Below are 19,958 nucleotides of genomic sequence, written 5' to 3'. Positions count from 1 at the left end.
GACACGAAATTTTCATGTTACGTTTTTTCGCTGCTATGGGTGCCTACCAGCTCACTAATGATACAATTGAACATTATACGGTCGATCGCGGCATAAACAATCATTTGCTGCGTCGTTTGTTCGTGTCAGTTTTGGTTTCGACAAAATGAACACTGAGGCTGCCGCCATGACAGGAGGGCGCCCGTGACGTCACCATTCTTGTCGCACTGCTGCCGGTCTAAGAGCACGTGTGATCGAGCGCACGCGTGCGCCCAGACCGGCTGAGGTCTTCCTCATCCTCACGCGACCCGGCAGCATGACGTCAGTCGCAAAAGCATGAGCTGAACACACGGTGTCAGCGCTTCGGTGATGTCACGGGAGCCCCGACGTCGACAGTATGGGGCAAATATCAGATAATGTCATGCTGGCCGCTCTGGGCTTTCTCGTGCGGGGAAAGATTAAAATGGATCTAAACAATTTATTCTGCACGGTTACTGTTGAAACTTGTTGGGAGGTACCTCCTGATAAAAAGGAAGCAGCCTACATAGTTATCTCAGCTTTGAAATTTCGTGTCAGTACTCCTTTAAAGTCGGCTTTGCGTCTAAAAACAAATGCATTTCTGGAAAGACTTTTTCCTGTGGACTACAAGCCGTTGTTTTTCAAGATGGGGAAACCCTAAACCCTATTTTAATTTTTATGTCTTTTACTTTCGCTGAACACACTCCGCTCAGTAAATTGACGCTGCCGCGGAAAACCCTTCCATTCTAGCCATATACAGCTTTACTGTAAAACGGCATCTTCACGAGGCGTTCAACAGTGCCAGCTTAAGCTCGGCAGGGCAGTAATAGACAGAATAGTTTCCCCATTATTACGCCGACAAAGGTGTAGGAAATACCAGCAGCAAAATTCACCATCGTCGTGTAATTCATCGTGTAATTCACCTGCGAATTACAGGGCGGCTTGTGCAAACTCGCAGCGGCTCAACGCGTAGGAGAAGGACGGAAGCCATTCGAAAGGCCTGTGGCGGATGGCAAAGCACAGCATCTCTAGCGGCAATATTACGCTACGTTCAGCTGGGCATACATGCTTTCGTGTTTATTTTGTAGCAACGATATTGAGCAGCTCTTGCAACGCCATCAGCTCATCGTGGTATGGGCCACATCAAGAAAGACTGCGACGCGATCGTGGCCAATGTATGCACGAGGATATGGGCGCACGCTGGTAGCAGTGCAAGAAGTACGGGAGAAGGTGCTCGGCGTGCGAGTTTGGCCATCGTCTGTGGGCTTCTACCTGGGCTCGCCTTGCTTCTGCTCTTGCCAATAAACGACATTCGGTCTACTACATGAGGGTCAACTATATCCCTTACAAGTTGTGGAGGTCAGGTGTTTATGTCCCATCCTGGAGTTACGCAACGGAACGCTGTCCACGATGAACCACGAATCCATCCAGCAGCCTCCGTCGTCGGCACCAACCGTCATCTCCTCGGGCATACTGCGCCAGCAGGATCCACCCAAGTTCAACGGCACCGACCAAAATGATGCTGAGAACGCGCTTTCCATGGACGAACCTGGGAATAAGCACAACCGATCGGATGACAAGAACAAATTGATCAATGTCCCCTTCTCTCTCACCGGCCTCGCGGAGACGTGGTACAATAATGAATCCCGTAATAAGACGTGGTCCTCCTTCCGCTCTTACTTCATGGAAGTCTTCGGGCGCCCTACGGTGAGGAAGCTTCGTGCCGAGCAGCGCTTATGCGTGTTAGGACCGCAGGCTGGGGAGACGTTCACTAGCTACATAGAGGAGGATGTGATCGACCTGTGCAAGCGCGTCGACTCCTCCATGACAGAGAGAAGGTCCGACACATCTTAAAGGGAGTTAATGACGACACTTTCCAGATGTTACTAGTCAAGGGCCCCCGAATTGTCGCTGACGTCTTCCGCCTTTGCCAGAGTTTCGACGAGCTGCGAAAGCAGCGAGACCTCACTCGGTAAGCTTGTGTATGAAGGGAAGGCAGCGTATGAAGGGAACCCTACGCTGTTTGCGCGAATCAAGGATTTCATTCGCGAAGAGGTGGCCCGCCAAGTCTCTTTCCTCCCCTACATCTCAGACCCGCCTTCCACTCTGGCTCCTTCACTTCAGAATGGGATTAAGGAAGAGGTCGCTGAAGCATTACCATCGGTTCAGCATAACCTGCCCGTAGCTGCGCCCCTCACTTACGCCTCGGTAGCAGGACAGCTATCGCACCAGTCTGCTTCGTTCTCTCGCAGAACTGTTGTATGCCCACCTGCCGCTTCTTTTCCGCCAGCGCCCCGTGCCCCGGCTTCATTACCAGCACGACCACCGATAAGCCCGGTGAGCAGTCTTAAGCTAACGGCTGCGTGGCGCACGCAGGACAATTGTCCGATTTGTTTTGCATGTGGAACGCCAGGGCATGTCACTCGCTACTGTCGCAGGTGCATATTGCCGCCCACCGCCAGGTATCCCGAGGGGCCTTTTTACGCCACCACTTTGTATCCGCCGTATACCGCTCAAACAGTACCGTAGTTTGCCCCCTGAGCCGACTGACCGTCCAGCTTTCTCTGGCCGCCGGTCAGCGTCTCCACTTCCCCGTTAATGTCTCCCATTCGTCGCTATGCTACCAATGCCGAAAAAGAAAACTAAAAGCCGCAGTTCCGGAGGCAAGGACTGCGTCGCCATCGAATCCCAGAAGTCCGCATTTCTCGCCTAAAAATGTCATCGACGTTGTTGTGGAAGGTGTCCCTACCATTGCTCTCATCGACACTGAAGCCGCTGTTTCTGTCATCTAATCCAACCTCTGCCGTTCTATTCGAAAAGTCATGACGCCCCTTTCTGGACTCTGGTTACGCACCGCCCGTTCACAGCCGATTAAGCCGCTAGCCGCCTGCACTGCTCTTGTCGTCATCCTGAACAATTCCTACACCATTGAATTCATTGTGCTGCCAGCTTGCTCTCATGGCATCATCCTCGGGTGGGACTTTCTTTCCCGCAATAACGCTATCATTATTTGTTCCCGTGCTGAAGTCTAGCTTTATTCCGTTCTTTTCCACGACACCTGTAATGCCGCTATGAAATTACTCGTCGCTGAAGACACCGACGTCCCGCCCAGCTCCTGCTTCATCGTGCCCCTGTGCTTTACCTCTGTCCCCGATGCCACTGTTTTGTTTACGCACTTCGACATTTTCTTCCGCCGCAAATGCCTTCCGCTTCCTTCCGCCGTTTTAACTGTTCGTGATGGCGCCACCCCTATGTTGATGACCAATCCGTCAACGACCAGGTGCGCTCTTCCACGCAGAGAAACACTTGGCTTCGTAGAGCTCGTCGATGCTCGTCTAGTTGTTGACGTATCAGGTGATCTTTCTCACCTTGATATCAGTGAACTGAGCGCTTCTCCGTGTTCGCCCGGCCTTTTGCCATCCGATGCCTTTGCCCACTGCATCGACGCCGGTCTGGATGCAACCCAGCGAGAACGTCTTAGTTTATTGGTTTCGAAGTTTCGTTCTTCTTTTGATTTTACGCAAACCTCGCTGGGCCGCACGTCTATTGTTACGCACTCAGTCGACACCGGATCGCATGCTCCACTTCGACAGCGCCCATATCGTGTCTCCGACAGAGCGGCGAACCATTCAAGACCACATCATGGCTATGCTTCAATGAGGTGTTATTCATCCCTCGAAGAGTCCGTGGGCTTCACCAGTGGTTCTGGTTAAGAAGAAAGACGGCTCTATTCGGTTTTGCGTTGATTATCAGCGCTCGAATACCATCACAAGAAAAGACGTGTACCCTCTTCCGCGTATCGACGATGAGCTGGACTGTCTGCAGGGAGCGGAACTTTTCTCATCACTCGACTTACGCTCCGGGTACTGACAAGCTCCCATGGCCGAGGCTGATCGCGAAAACAACGGCTTGTTACCCCAGACGGCCTTTACGAATTTAACGTTATGCCGTTCACGGCTGGACTGGAGGAGCGGCTGTGCGTGCCCGCCGATTCTCCAGCCCGGCCGTGTGCCGTTTCGGCCTTGCAACGCCCCCGCCACGTTCAAAAGAATGATGGACAGTCTCCTCCGTGGCCTCAAGTGGAAGACGTGCCTCTGTTACCTGGACGACGTAGTACTTTCTCTCCCAATTTCGAGAGACACCTCATTCGTGTAGAACAACTCCTCACTTGCCTTGCGAACGCTGGGCTGCCGCTCATCCTCAAAAAATGCCACTTCACTGCACGTAAGCTTACCATCCTGGGCCATGTCGTTTCCAAAGACAGCATCAGCTCCAACGCGACAAAGCTTCTAGCCGTTGCGGAGTCCCCAAAGCCGACCGCACTGAAGGCGCTTCGGAGCTTCATTGGGCTCTGCTCTAATTTTCGACGGTTTGTTCGCACCTTTGCGATTATCATTTCGCCTCTTACCAAGCTTCTCGAGAACGACAGCGGCATTTCTGCTTGGTCACCATCCTGCGACGAGGCGTTTGCGACACTGCGTCGCTAGTTGACATCCCCGCCTATATTACGGCATTCCGACCCGTCGGCCCTAACAGAAGTGCACGCTGATGCGAGTGGGATTGGCCTCGCTGCCGTGCTCGCTCAGCGGAAATACGGCTGTGAGGAGTATGTTGTTGCGTACGCAAGTCGGGCACTGACGAAAGCAGAAACAAATTTCTCCGTTACGGAGAAGGAATGTTTGGCCATAATATTGGCGCTGGGGAAGTTCCGTTCGTACTTTTATGGCCGCCCATTTGACGTGGTGACCGATCACCCCGCGCTTTGTTGGCTCGCATTCCTGAAGGATCCTTCAGGTCGTCTTGGGCGGTGGTCTCTTCGCCTGCAGGAATATGATATCCACGTGGTTTACCGTTCCGGCCGTAAGCATTCGGATGCTTGCGCACTCTCCCGCTCTCTAATGGCGGCTGACGTGTCTCACCTTGCCACAGCGGACTGTAGCTTGTCGTCGCTCAGTGTCACCAACATGACTGCTGAGCAGCCTAAGGACCCTTGGATAGCTTCCATCATCGGCGTCCTGTCTGGTCCTTCAGCTACCGGTGCACCCAGGGCAGCTGCAGCGACAAGCCCCTCACTACCAACTGCGTGAAGAGCTCCTTTATCGTCAGAATTACAACTCAGACGGTCGCAAGTGGCTTTTGGTTATCCCATGTCATCTGCGTGCCGATATCTGCGCCGCCTTTCATGCCGACCCGAGTTGCGTGCATGCTGCCATCCTCAAAACGTACGAGCGACTCCGCCTACGTTACTATTGGAGGGGCATGTAACTACGTGCGGAAGTATGTGCGCTCATGTGCGGAATGTCAACGCCGCAAATCACCGCCTACTCGCTCTACAGCCCCGTTGCAACCACTACCGTGCCCCTCGAAACCATTTGATCGCGTTGGAATCGATCTGTACGGGCCACTGCCTGTGGATAATTGTTGCGGTAGACCACCTCACAAGGTACACCGAAACAGCTGCCTTGCCAGCATCCACGGCTCGTGACGTCTCCACTTTTCTTCTGCGTCACTTTGTCCTTAGTCACGGAGCGCCTCGGGAACTTCTGACTAATCACCCGCCGCGGTGGCTCAGTGGCTAAGGCGTTGCGCTGCTGAGCACGAGGTCGCGGGTTCGATTCCCGGCCGCGGCGGCCGCTTTTCTGATGGAGGCGAAAAGCAAAAACGCCCGTGTGTACGAGATTTCGGCGCACGATAAAGATCCCCAGGTGGTCAAAATTAATCCGGAGCCCTCCACTACGGCGCGCCTCATCGCCTGCGTTGCGTCGGCGCGTTAAACCCCACAATCAATCAATCAATCAACTTCTGACTAATCGAGGCCGCGTTTTCCAATCGGACGTTGTGAAAGCTCTACTCGCCGAATGTCACGTTGTTCACCGCACGAGCTCATCGTACCACCCGCAAACCAATGGGCTCACACAGCGCTTCAACCGCACCCTGGGAGATATGCTTTCAATGTTCGTGTCGTCGGATCACTAGAATTGGGACCGCGTACTTCCGTTCATAACTTATGCATATAACACGGCTACGCAAACAACGACAGGATTTTCTCCGTTTTTTCTACTTTATGGACGCGAGCCGACCTGTACACTCGACACCATCCTGCCTTACAACCCTGACGCCACAGAATTTAAACCGGTTTCGCAACTAGCGCAACTAGACAAAGAGTGTCGCCAATTCGCCCGTTCCTTTACAACTGCAGATCAACAGCGCCAGAAGCATCGCCGTGACGATTTCACCACCCCTCTGACATTTGAACCCGGCTCACATGTCTGGCTTTGGGTGCCCTGCCCAACACCGGGTCTCTCCTCAAAACATTTAGCCAAATATCGTGGCCCTTACAAAGTCATCGCCCGCACTTCGCCCGTAAACTACATTGTGGAACCAGTCACCCCCTCCTCTGATCTTCGCCGCCGAGGGCGTGAAACAGTCCACGTTCAACGGCTGAAGCCCTACTAAGACCCCCTGGTGTCGTCCCCACCCTAAGTCGCCAGGTTGGCTCCCTTTCACCGGGAGCGATTGTAGCAAGGATAATGAGCAGCTCTTGTAACTCCATCAGCTTATCGGGGTATGCGCCACATCAAGAAAGAGTGCCACGCGATCGTGGCCAATCTATGCACGAGGGTATGCCCGCACGCTGGTAGCAGTGGAAGAAGTACGGCAGAAGGTGCTCGGCGCGCGAGTTCGGCCATCGTCTGTACGCTTCTATTTGAGCTCGCCTTCCTTCTGCTCCTGGCAATAAACTACGTTCGGTCTACTACCGGAGGGTCAACTATATCCCTTAAAATTTATTTTTTTTTATTTTTTTTATTTATTTACATTTTTATTAATGAGTTAAATTATTTTATTTATTTATTTATTTATTTATTTATTTATTTATTTATTTATTTATTTATTTATTTATTTATTTATTTACGTACCCCAAGGGCCTCCCAGGAGGAGACATTACATGAGGGGTGGTACAAGTGGCAGACTAGTACAAAAAACGATGGTACGGGGAGTTCGGGGGTATTCCATCTACATAACTATATACAAGACCGTTACAGCAATAAAGGATGGAAAAAGCATAAAAACAACAATACATCACCGGAAATGCTACATGTTTTACATTTCGATCTAAAAGGTGTTGAAACTGCTCGATGACACGTGCATCACAGTACTGCGGAATCCTGTAAACATACATACAAGTGAAGAGCCAACAACGGCAAAAAGCTGTGTAGCTAAAAACGCGGCAGAAGAAGAAAAAAAAAACAATATAAAGTCAGCATGCAATACTCCAGCAGAGTTACTCAATATATACAGTGGCGAAACTACGCTTCAGAATCTGGGCGGCGCTAGCCCCTTTGCTCCGTGAAAGCTGAGGGCAACTCGACGCGCGCGGCACCTAGGAGACAAAAACTGAGCTTCGCCAAACTATTATTAGATGCGACGCTCAGAGCATCTCTTGTCGGCGGCCCTGTCCTTCCTGCGTGCGTCCGTTGTTGTACGCGGCGTGCGTCCGTTGTCCGCAACCACTCTCCCGCTCTCCTCTCCGATAGCGAACACTCTCTCGGGAGGGCCATTGGATTGGATTCGATTGGATTCGATTGGATTGGCTTGGCTTGGATTGGATTGGATTGGATTCGATATGTATTGGATTGAATTAAAGTGAATTGTGTTGGATTGTGTTGGATTGCGTTGCGTCATAGCCGCGGCAAACGCACTGGCGCCGGCGCGTGCCCAGGTGAGAGCGTGTGCGGCCCAGCGCGCTCGCACTCCGCCGGTGGGCGACGCTGCGCGCGCTGCTGCGCATGTGCAGTACTCTCTCTCTCCGCGGTTTCCTCTCCTTCGGGCGCGCTGCGCATATATAGTGCCTAGAATATAACCGGTGTGTCGATCTCCGACGGCCTTTCGGTCGACGGTTGCTCTCCGCTTGCGCTTGAACCCCCTCAGCGTCGCATCACACCAGGGTTCTCGCGAGGGGAGGTGGTCGTAATTTTTAGATGCAGAGCATCTGATTCACTCGCCTTGTCCCTCCGGCGTCGTCGTCGTCGTCGTTGTCGTCGGCGTTGTCCACCCCTCCCCCATTCTACTCGCCGAGCCAGCTGCGCTCTCCGCCGCTCACCCCCTCTCCTCTCCCATAGGGAACACTCTCTCGCGAGGGGCATTGGATTGGGTTGGATTGAATTGGCTTGGATTGGATTGGATTGGCTTGGCTTGGCTTGGGATTGGATTAAAGTGGATTGTGTTGGATTGTGTTGCGTCATAGCCGCGGCACGTTGCGTCATAGCCGCGGCAGACGCGCTGGGGCCGGCGCATGTGCAGTGCTCTCTCTTCCGCGGTTTCCTCTCCTTCGGGCGCTCTGCGCATATAACCGGTGTGCCGTTCTCCGGCGAAGCAACATCCACGCTTGGCTCAAACATCTAGAGTCCACGCCGCTTTACAAGTACGCCAACGTCGTCATCGACTGGGACCGGCTTACGCAGTCCCCTAAACGTTATGCGCGCTATAAAACGCGGTCCCTTTGGCGCTCCGCCTATGCGTCGCATCTACACAGGGGTTCCCGCGAGGGGAGGTGGGAGTTTTTTATTTAAAATTCTTTTGCGAAATAAAGATTGCTTTTAAATTAAAACTCTTTAATTACGTGAAATTTACCTGTGCTGTTGCAGCTTTTTCCTAATGACTTACGGCAGCAGCCGCAAGCACTTGAGTACTACTTCAGCGCCCTGCAGATGACAGGCTAGTCAACTTGCCCCGTGCTTGCCCCGGCGCAGGGTGGCAACCGAAGACCGGCTTTTGATACATGGGGTGTATGGGGAGTTTCGCAACTGTATATATCCAGTAACTCTGACACTCCAGTACTCGTCTGCACTGAGAACAATGAAGATAATAACGGGAAATGTAAAAGCACAAGCAATAAAAAGGACAAAGCCAAAAAGAAGGAAAGGAAAAACAGAGAGGGAAGGAAAAAGGCTAGATAGCATTATAGCAATCCTGGCGCCGTAAGCAATGTCTGCTTGTAACGAACCGGTTCATCACTAATCCGTGCGCACTTAGATTTGTCTTGCAATCATCATCACCATCATCATCATCATCATCACCAGCCTATCTACGCCCACTGCAGGGCAGAGGCCTCTCCCATTATTCTCCAATTACCTCGGTCCTGTGCCAACTGTGACCAATTTATCCCCGCAAACTTCTTGATCTCTTCTGCCCATCTAACTTTCTGCCACCCCCCGCAACGCTTGCCTTCTCTAGGGATCCACTCGGTTGCCCTCAATGACCAGCGGTTATCTTGCCTTCGCATTACATGCCCTGCCCACGTCCATTTCTTCTTCTTAATTTCTACTAATATGTCCGAAACACCAGTTTGCTCGCTGACCCACTCCGCTCTCTTCTTGTCCCTTAATGTTACACCTATCATTTTCCGCTCCAATGCCCGCTGAGTCGTTCTCAATTTAAGTTGAACCCTCTTAGTGAGCCTCCAAGTTTCTGCCCCGTAGGTGAGTACCGGTAAGATGCAGATGTCATACACTTTCTTCATCAGCGACAATGGTAGGCTGCTATTCATTATCTGAGAATGTCTGCCATATGCACCCCACCCCATTCTGATCCTTCTAATTATCTCTGCCTTACGTTTGGGATCTGGGGTCACAACTTGGCCTAAGTAGATATATTCGCTTACCACTTCCACTGCCTCGCCACCTATCTCAAACTGCTTTGCGGTCCCAAGGTTATTGATCATTACTTTAGTTTTCTGCATATTAGTTTTCAGGCCCACGGTTCTACTCTGTTCGCCCAGTGCGGAAAGCATGCTTTGCAATTCGTCCCCCGAGTTACTTAGCAAGGCAATAGTCGTTGGCTTGCAATAGTCGTGGGCTAATTAGGCTCAGAGCTTTTTCACTTTCCTGCCCTGATGTGATATGGCTGCTGATTTGGAAGAACATAGCTTACATATCATGCAGTAGTCATGGCTTTGTTTCTAGCCGCTCTGTAAATACTCTCCTGATGTTCATCCTGTGTTACCGGTATGGCGGATCAAGCAAGGAAAGCAGGACCCAGACGTCCGGTTCTCGTGGTGGTCACGGAACACTCAAGCTCGAGCACGCGAGCGCGGCCGATCTTCATCTTCTGATCGTGCCACGCCCCCTGCCTTCGCTTGTCTCAACCACCCATTCCACCTTTATTTTCTACACACTCCCCGGCCCGCCAAGAAGTCTAAGGGTTAGCTTCAAGGAAGTAGAGCCGTTGAATGGGCCGCCTGATTTCTTGACCAGTTGACAGGCGGAGTACACAGGAGCGGGTGATTCCGTCGCGTCCGGGTAGCAACTTGGCCACACGGCCGAGTCTCCAAAACGTTGGGGCGTATCCTTCATCGTGCACTACAACCACGTCTCCGACTGCGAGTTGGTGTAACGGATGTGAGGGCGCTTCGTGAGCGGACCGCAGAAGCAGCAGGTATTCATTCCGCCATCTTTGCCATAGGCGATTTGTGACGTTCTGTCGGTGCCTCCACCGGCGTGTCAACTCGGAGCTTGTCGACGATGGCTCGAATGGCCCGAGGTTCTGGGGGAGGCACGTGTTCGGCTTGCCGAGCCAGAAGTGAGCCGGCGTTATGGGATGAGGTCCGTCGGCATCCGTGGCCAGGTACGTCAAGGGCCGGCTGTTGATAACCGCCTCCACTTCACACAACGTGGTTGCCAGTTCCTCAGCTGTCAGAGAGTTGCGTCTCAGCGTCTCTTTCGTTATCCGAATCACTCGTTCCCACCAACCGCCCCACCACGGTGCCTTCTCTACGTTGAATTTCCAAACAATGCGCTTTCCGCTGCAGAAATCTTGGAGTGTGGCGTCGGTGAGGGAATGGAAGGACTTCGCACAGTGTTTAAAAGCGAGGGCATTATCGGAGTATACCGTGGCAGGTATTCCGCGGCGAGCAATGAAGCGCCTGAAGGCGAGCAAGAAACTTGACGCTGTCATCCCCGTCGTCAATTCCAGGTGTAGAGCCCGTGTGACGCCGCACGAGAATACGGCGACGTATGCTTTGACTTTGGAAGGGTCGTTGGTACGGCAGTACAGAGGACCGCAGAAGTCGACGCCCACAATAGAGAACGGGCTTGTTTCCGTTATGCGGTCACGTGGTAATGGTGCCGTCGGTGCTGTCTCCGGTGTCAGCCTGCGCCTTCGGCACGGCAAGCACTGGTGGAGGGCTTTCTTCACTGTCTGGCGCCCTCGAATAATCCAATAGCGCTGGCGGATCTCTGTGAGCGTGGCTTCTGTTCCAGCGTGCAATAGGCGCTCGTGGGTTGCCAGAATAAGCAGCCGTGTTAAATCGTTCTTTCCGGGCAGAATGATCGGATGTCGCACTTCGAAAGGAGATTGTAAGCAGTGTAGTCGTCCCCCCACGCGGATAACGCCAGCGGAGTCCAAAAAGGGCTGTAGACGAAGCAGTCGGGATGTCCCCACACCAAGCTGGCTGTTCGATAGAGCTTCCCGGTCTTGGGGGAATGCTTCCTGCTGTACCTTGAGAATCCAGTACAGTTCAGCTTCTTGGACTTCGTTAGCAACCAGTGGCCCGGTCATCGACGGACGTTGCGGTAAAGAGTTGTTTACGAAGCGTCGAACCCAGGCCGTCACTCTTAGTAGCCGTGAGTAGCGGCTGTAATCTGAAATTTGGCATAGCGGTTCCGGTGGCGAAGACCCCACCGGGCAAGATGACGCCAAGGCTGGTGACGGGTCGACGAAGTCAGCGACTTCCTGGGGCTGGTTCAATGGCCACAGGTTTTCTGTGTGGGTGATCCATGATGGTCCATGCCACCAAAGCTCTGAGGTTCTGAGGACTGTTGCACCTATTCCGCGTGTGATGAGGTCGGCAGGATTGTCCTTGCTGCTGCAATGCCCCCATCTGCATCCCTTGGTTAGGCGCTGGATCTCTTCGACGCGATTTCGGACGAAGGGTGGCCACCGGCTAGGTTCCCCGCATATCCAGTGCAGGGCAATCTGCGCGTCCGACCAGAAGAACGCACGTGTGGCTGATAGGCCAGGAACTCGCATTAGGTAGTTGTAAAGGCGCGCTGCGATGAGGCAGGCAAGGAGCTCTAGGCGAGGCAACGTCGTCGCCTTGATAGGGGCCACACGACCTTTGCTGATCAGCAGATTTGCCTCAAACGGGTCACCATGCGCGGAGCGTCGGCGGACGTAGACAGCTGTGCCATATGCTCGCGGGCTAGCGTCCGCGAAGAAGTGGATTTCGATGGACTGCTCCGGGTAACCTTGGTTGTCTGATACGTTTCGTGGCAAACAAAGGTGTTGCAGCTCGGTTAGTTCGGAGCACCATGCGTTCCAGGCGGTGAGTTGCTCACGTTGTAGAGGACTGTCCCATGGGTGCCGCAGCTTCCATAAATCTTGAAATATAACCTTTGCCCGGACCGTGAATGGTGCCAAGAAGCCTAGCGGATCGTAGATTCTTGCAAATGTTTGTAGCAGGGTTCGCTTGGTTGTGGGCTTGGTGTTGATAAACGCGGCCACGTTTCCTGTGCTGATGAGCAGCGTGTCGTCAATGCGGTTCCAGCTCACCCCGAGAACTTTCATTGTGGTGGCGTCGCCACCTTCATCCTCCAATGCGAGCTTATCTCTTATGAACAAGTCCCGCAGGGAAGAGATGTTGGAAGCCCATTTTCGGAGCTCCATTCCGGCTTCGGCCATTACAGCCTTTGCTTCCGAATATATCTGATGAGCTCGGTCGACGTCGTCCATGCCAATGATGAGGTCGTCGACATAGAAAGACTCTCGCAAGATGGCGACGGTGTCCGGAAACTTTTGTGAGACTCGCAGATGATGGTGCAAAGTGGCGGCGAGCAAAAAGGGACTCGATCTCGCACCAAAAGGAACCCGTGTCATTCGCCACTTCACTACTGGAGGAAAGGGCTCATTCGGTGTAGGAAGGCGCTCCACCCACAAAAAACGTAGCGCGTCCCTGTCCTGTTCCCGAACAATCATCTGGAGGTAGGCCTTCTTTATATCTGCGACCATGACCACGGGATAGCACCTGAATTTAAGAATGAGCCTTAACAGGTCGGCATCCAACTTGGGCCCCTTACAGAGAATGCTGTTCAGCGAAGGTTGCCCCGAAACATGTGACGAGGCATCGAAGACCACCCTTAGCTTGGTTGTGACGGCGTCCCGACGAACCACACCGTGATGCGGCATGTAGTACCTGGTTGTCGAGCATTGGTCACCGTCATGCTCGGGAACTCGTTCGGCATGGCCGTCGTTGAAATACGTCCGGATTGCATTGTCGTACTGGGACAGCAGCTCAGGCTGACCACGAAAGCGCCGCATCTGCACACGCAACCGCTGTTCTGCGAGCCTATAGTTGTCAGCGCTGGCGTCCAGCCCTGGCTCCTGGATCATGAGTGGAACCTCGTACCGCGCGCCATTCTTCCTCACGTCGCTCTCGAATTGCTCTACGGCCGCGCGGTCCAGCACTGACGCATCAGGTCTTTCTTTGATCCCGATAGCATCCAGTCGCCACAGTGACGATAACTCGTTATCTGCCGCTGCGTCATCCAGCGAGGGCTCCATGAGGGCCAGGAATAAAGCACTAGATGATCCCGAAGTCCAGCCAGTTTCGTCGGAGTGTGCACCCTGGAGAGTCCAGCCGAACATTGTTTCGACGGCGGTCAGGTGCGGAGTCAGCCGTGAAATGTTCCCCGAGGTAACTTTCCAGTAGAAATCTGACCCAATTAGGATGCTGATGTGGTCATCCATGTAAGCCGACGCGGGCGAAGTGTCAGCGGCGAAAAGACCATGGTCGTGCATCAGTCTAAGCGTGTCATCGGTGATTGGGGGACTCGTAACGACGCAGATACTTGGGACATCAAGGGCGTCGATGACCACCTGCTTGCCGTTGTTCTGGCTGGCCACCGTGACTGACACGCGAGGATACTTCTCCGCTGCTGCGTGGTGGCTCTTGCCGAATGTGACCAGCTTGAGGTCCTCAACGCCTTCAACGGAGTAGCCCAGAGCGCGCGAAACGTCACGCCGAACGAACGTCCGCTGGCTGCCCGTGTCTAGCAGAACCCTCACCAGAAGCTGACCGTTGGGACCCGTCGCCCATGCGCGGCAAGTCTGCAGGTAGACTGGAGTGGGCCGTGTGCTTCTAGTTGACGCTGTAACCACCGACGATGCCGCATGTGACGGTTTGGGCACTGTGGGCGGGCCCCCTTGACCAGCCGAGTGGGACGACCTGGTAGCGTGCGCGGAACCTGGCTGAGCCACGTCGCAGAGTGACGTTAGATGCCGGCGTGAACAGCGGCTGCAGGACAACGTTCTAGCAGTCTGGCAAGCACGTGCAATGTGATTCTGCTTGCCGCACCGGAAGCAATGTCTTCCTGCTTGCAGTCGCCGTCGCTTCTCCTCTGGTGGCACATTCGCGGTGCATTGCGCGATCCCATGGCCTCGCCCGTCACAAAGGGGGCAACAGTCACCACGAGGAGGCGGCGATGACTCCGCATGTAGCGCTGCGGCTGACGGTGGAGAAAACTCCTCATGCGGTGTCGGCCGGGGTGCTGGAGGGCGTCGAACCTGAGGACCGGTGCTGTCCATGTACCCTTCTTCCCGAATTTCCACCTGAATACGGAGAAAATCCAAGATCTCCTGAACTTGCTTGGCATCCCCGTTCACCTCATTCGCGGCTGATTCATTCATCCGTTGCCGGTAAAGAAGAGCGATGTCATGCGGCAACGCCTTCAGCAGGACCCGGTGGATTATGACGACGTACCGGTCGGGCGCGATACCTAGTGCCTCCAAAGCGTTTAGGCGAAAGCTGATGTCGTCATGCAAGCGCCGCAGCCCCGCGACGTCCGCAGAGGTCTTCACTGGAGTTATGGCGAGGAGGGCATCGACATGATCCGCCATCAATAGGTCTCTGCGACCAAAACGGTCTGTAAGGATCTTGATCGCAGCGTCGTATCCATCCTCCGCAAGCCTGATGCCCTCAATCGCGGTCTTAGCGGGGCCGGTCATGTACGAGCGGAGGTACTTGAATTTATCGATTTTCGTCAAGTGTTGGTTTGCATGGATGGTAGCGTCGAATTGTTCCCAGAACCCCTGCCAATCGCGACGGTCCCCAGAGAATGGTGCAATCTGCAGCTTGGGGAGGGCGACGCGGGGAACTGGCACGGCGGGAGCAGCCGTGGATTCGCTCACCCTTCGATCTAGCGTATGTCCACCAGCAGCGGAGGTCGAGGGACCGGAGACGGCAGAAGGCGATGATCGGGCGGTGTGCACGCGGGCCCGAATTTCGCAAATGCTGAGCTCGTAGTCCCATGCTGTGGCGTAGTCCGCCTGAAAGGCCTCGTCCGAGAGTTGAGCCTGGATCTTGGCGTCCAGGGCGCGCAGCTCTGTCTGCTTCTCAGTAAGTAGGGTGACGTAGCCCTGAATTCGGGTCTCGGGGGCAGCGGGATCCTCGAGGAGAGCGTCAAGCGCGGCGATCGCCTTCGTGATGGCGGCGCGCAGGGACCCCCGAACTCGGCGTTCGTGCTCCATGAAGGAAGGAACCGGGAGCCTGGGCGGGTTTTCGGCACCAGCGTATGGCGGATCAAGCAAGGAAAGCAGGACCCAGACGTCCGGTTCTCGTGGTGGTCACGGAACACTCAAGCTCGAGCACGCGAGCGCGGCCGATCTTCATCTTCTGATCGTGCCGCGCCCCCTGCCTTCGCTTGTCTCAACCACCCATTCCACCTTTATTTTCTACAACTGGTACTGTTAGACCAGTACGGTCCTTGCATTTGGTGGGTTGATGGTTGGTAAAGCCGAGAGTAAAGCGAGCTGGTTTCTATGCCGCTCACAATTCTCATCTACATCTCTTCCTTTACGTGCGTGTGTGCGTGTGGGTGTGTGTTTGTGTACCTGTATGTGTTTTTCCGATTTAACAAAGTTACCGGGAACCGCGACGCATTTCTTTACAGCGGGAATTTTGTAAAATCGGGGCTGTCATGCTTCATACAGGTGACTCCGTAAATTCGAGGGAGGCGCATCCCAGCTGCTACCATGCCATCGTAATTGGGGCGGACGCAGCGCTCGCCCCCCAATATCCTACAAAGCGGCAGCGTCCGCGGTGAAAAATAATAAAGCTCTGGGGAGTCTGGGGGCAACAAAGTTTTTTTCCCGCAAAAACACATTGTGATTTTTGCTTGCGTGCGCTTCGTTAGCTTGGCCGGGCAGAATTTTCGAAGCACCCAAGCGCCTTCAATCTGTGCACGGTTCTTCGTACGTCCCTGCAAAGCGCCTGAGCAAGTCAACAATGTCCATCACCTGCCCCAGAGCGGGCACAGGAGCTTCAGCAGTTATTGGGTCGTCAGCCTTCTCTAACACCTCTTGTGCGCCAGAAACTAACTGTACGATTTCATCGTTTAGAACCTACTTAAAAAGTAAACCAGATGCCTAGTTATTATTTTCTAATGCCGCGCAATACTCTTCGTGGCGTTCTGACAAAACACATTCTAAATTGATTTTTCCTTAATGCGTGTGTTTCTCGATATACTCCATCAAATCGGGAATGGCGCGGAATAAATTTCTTTAGTTCGCGATCATAAAAGCATTGAACCGTACAGGCACTTGCGGGGGAATCCCAATTTGTTCGTTAGATCGGGACATTCTTAAGATAAGGTTCTGTTAGGTCGAGTTTTGACTGTACTAAGAAATAAGCGAATCCAAGCGAATTAGTCGGGGCGAGATTCACGCGAAAGGCCGGCCGGGTGCCACGGCTGGTGTAAACATGCTCATGCAGTTTCTACGTTCATCAACTCATAACGGCGAAAAACGGGCAGCTACTGGCCACTCTGAGCACCGGTATTAGCGCCGGTGTTTCTTCTCTCTGAGTCAACGAAATGTTGGTTATACGTAGTTGGCCGCGATATCTGCGTCACAGCAGCCGCCGCTGCCGCACGAGCAGAAGCTCCGCGCGTGCACGTAGGAAGGGGTAAGCAGCGATGAGCACCGTAATGCAGATGAGCAATCTAACATACAGATTGTTCAAACATAAGCAAACGATAGTACAAAAATAATGGGTAGGCATACGCTCAAAGTAAAACAAAAAAAAGACAGACAGCATCACTGATGACGTGCAAATTCATGCCCCATTCGTTCAACTTGCGGTGGTTGCTTGTACAATCACTGCACCTTCTTGTTAACTGTAACTCCATCTAATCTTCAGTTGCACTCACAGGATTGCTGGGGTGTACGCTGGTGCGCAGTTTTTATTCCCCATGAAGTTCGCGTTGCATATACATGTTTCCCATGACACCGGCTGCAACAGGTCCCCACAAAAGGTGAAAGCGGGCGTGCGGAGAAAGGAGCTCCCCAAGTTTAAACGATATTCCCACAGAAATCGATCGGCGTTGTTTAGATTGCACGTCGCACAGCGCGGATTCATCGCTGTCGCTTGTCCACTCTATTTCAAGGGTAGCGAGAGAAACTATTTCTTCTGCAGCCTGCTCACGGCGTTTTTCAAAATGTTGCGAAAGTCGTCGACCCAGTAATACACAGAAATACACATTTATAACCCGACTCCTTCACAACTACCGCGGCATCACTGCACCGTACGGCGACTCCTTCGGGCTGACCAACATCCGACTGTTGATGGCGCAGCTTTTCGGCCGCGCCGCTGTCGTGCTCGAAACACCAGTGTACGGAACCTATATACAGGGACGCATTACATCACACATAGTATAAAAGGAGTTTGCAACGTATTCGAATCTGTACTGCTTTTTCCATCAACCCCGTATGAAATTGAGTGAATAATAAGATACGCAAACAACACTGCAGCCGCTGGTCACGATGAAGTTAAGGTTTTGCCTGTTAATCAGGCAGAAAACACAGTGAGTCCCATTTTATCCGGCAGAATAAAAAATACCGCAAATTGGCGAGTTTCCTGACGAGGTAAAACTAGCTAAAGTTACTCCTGTTTACGTAGGAGGTGGAGAAACCGATATAAATAACTTCAGACCTATCTATGCACTTCCACTTTTGTTTCAAAAATAGGCGAGCGAGTTATAAACTACAGAACCGTAAGCTTTTTTTTTTCTGTAACCCGTATGGTGAAACCGCCGCAATACGTCTTCCAAAAAATCAAATCCACGGACCTGGCCCTATTTCACCTCAAGGATAAAATAATTCACAGCATTAAATCAATTGATACACCGTCAGGTTATCCTCCGACTTAAAAAAAAACGCTCGATACAGTTCAGCATGGCATTTTATTAACAAAGCTTGAATCGAACCGCATACGAAGAGTAGCTCTAGAACTAATTAAATCGTATTTCGCAAACCGATACCAATAGTTAGCAATGAACAACAAAATAATTTAAAAAAAGCTTGCAGTTCAACACAGTGTTCCCCAAGGATCAATTTTAGCTCCCACACTGCTTCTTGCGTACTAAATGACATTGCTGAAACATCAGGTTCCCCAGAACTAATTATGTACGCCCGCGACATCAACTGAAGAAACGAAGTAAAGCTTGGGAGAATGAGTGAATGCTTGCCTGCTGAAATTGTCCGCATGGTTAAATTGAAATCGTGTAGGTTTGAACACAAATGTACATAACCTACAAAATCTACATAATATACACGAATATACATCATATACGTAACCACATTTATTCTTGTTAAAGTCGTATTTAACGGTAACATACTCGAAGAAATTAGAGACGGAAATGTTTTTGGCGTATGGTTTTCACATAACCTATCATGGAATACGTCAAGAAAGTGAAAACATATTTATCTATGACAGAGGTCGGCAACCATTTGAGGTGGACGGCCCAGTTATATGAAGCTGACACGGCGGAGGGTCAAACGGCAGATCGGGGAATGGGGTGTGTGTTGAGGAGAGCTTTGCAGGCAAAGAGGAAAAATTCAGCGCCTTGATAGTAACCTTTCACAATAGTTGACAACAATATGGCTATGTGTGAAGTGAAGATGGGGCACAACGTAAACTTCAAGCTATAAATTATCTGTTCTTGTCTCCCGTCTAACCCTATTTGATTTCAAAACTGGCGTGTTGGCCTTCAGGCAGGAAGTGATGAGATGAGGAACGTAGGTTTTGACGACGTGCTGGCGGTCGCACAATACTGGCCCGCGAGCCGCACACGGCCCGCCTGTCGCAAGTTACAAGCAATTGGCAGCATGTATAAAATTTGCAACGGTTTGCTGACCTGGCTAAATTAAACCTTGTATTACTGGCTATTTTACTCCAAACTGAGCTACCCGAATTCGAGTATGGAGCACTACAACTTGCATTTACGAGAGAACAATCATCTTGCAGAAAAACGTTTGCGCATGCGCGACTGTTATCAAGGCGATAGGCACAATCTCCGAGCGCGGCCTTTTTCTTACATACAATTTGATGAAGTCGAATAAATTGTATTACTTTAAACTCATATGGTGGATCTGAAATTTATAACAGACCACCGGAAGACAGCTCTAGGGCGTACAATATTAGATATCCTAAGCACACGTTGCCGACCACACGAACAAATTACGGCGGGAAGATGTTGTACTTCCTCTCCATTTCTTAGAATGTTAAACAGAAAGGACATATGCATTGATTCAATTCAATCTTTTCAGCGCTTCAAACGCGCATGTAGAAGGTTTCTGGTTGAAAATGGTTTTCTGTATAACCCTGCAGAGTGGTGTACAATGTTGTCACGATATAAACGATGAGACTGTCTCATCGTTTATGTCTTCTGTCCTGCCGCCACGTAACATTTTTTTAACTTACTTGATTTGTAATGTACTTCGTGTATCCATACAGAGTGGCGCATTGCGTGACATATTGTGGTGCTCAGATTATTCTATTTTAATGGGTATAAATCGCATGCTTTTGTTACGTGCGGAAAATTCTAGTTTTTGCGTTGCCTTTTGTTAGGTGCTTAGAAATGTACTTTTTGTGTTTATGGAAATTTAGCATGGCATAACATATTTTTGAT

The 19,958-nt window shown here is 51.9% G+C and overlaps 1 protein-coding gene across 1 annotated transcript; it reads right to left on the bottom strand.

The window, feature by feature from the left end:
- Positions 1-10,191: 10,191 nt before the first annotated feature.
- Positions 10,192-15,519, bottom strand: LOC144164856 (uncharacterized). The gene has a single exon (XM_077695105.1). It carries the CDS (start codon positions 15,517-15,519, stop codon positions 10,192-10,194), a length of 5,328 nt encoding a protein of 1,775 aa, XP_077551231.1.
- Positions 15,520-19,958: the final 4,439 nt, after the last annotated feature.

The sequence above is a fragment of the Haemaphysalis longicornis genome, unplaced genomic scaffold, assembly GCF_048455015.1.
Source record: "Haemaphysalis longicornis isolate Haplotype H1 unplaced genomic scaffold, Haemaphysalis longicornis Haplotype H1 scaffold_14, whole genome shotgun sequence".
NCBI classification, from domain to species: domain Eukaryota; kingdom Metazoa; phylum Arthropoda; class Arachnida; order Ixodida; family Ixodidae; genus Haemaphysalis; species Haemaphysalis longicornis.
This window is presented reverse-complemented; position numbering and strand designations above follow the sequence as displayed.

Bases quoted from the DNA above. Each gene is read 5' to 3' on its own strand.
- LOC144164856 (XM_077695105.1), bottom strand. From the start codon at position 15,519: ATGGAGCACGAACGCCGAGTTCGGGGGTCCCTGCGCGCCGCCATCACG.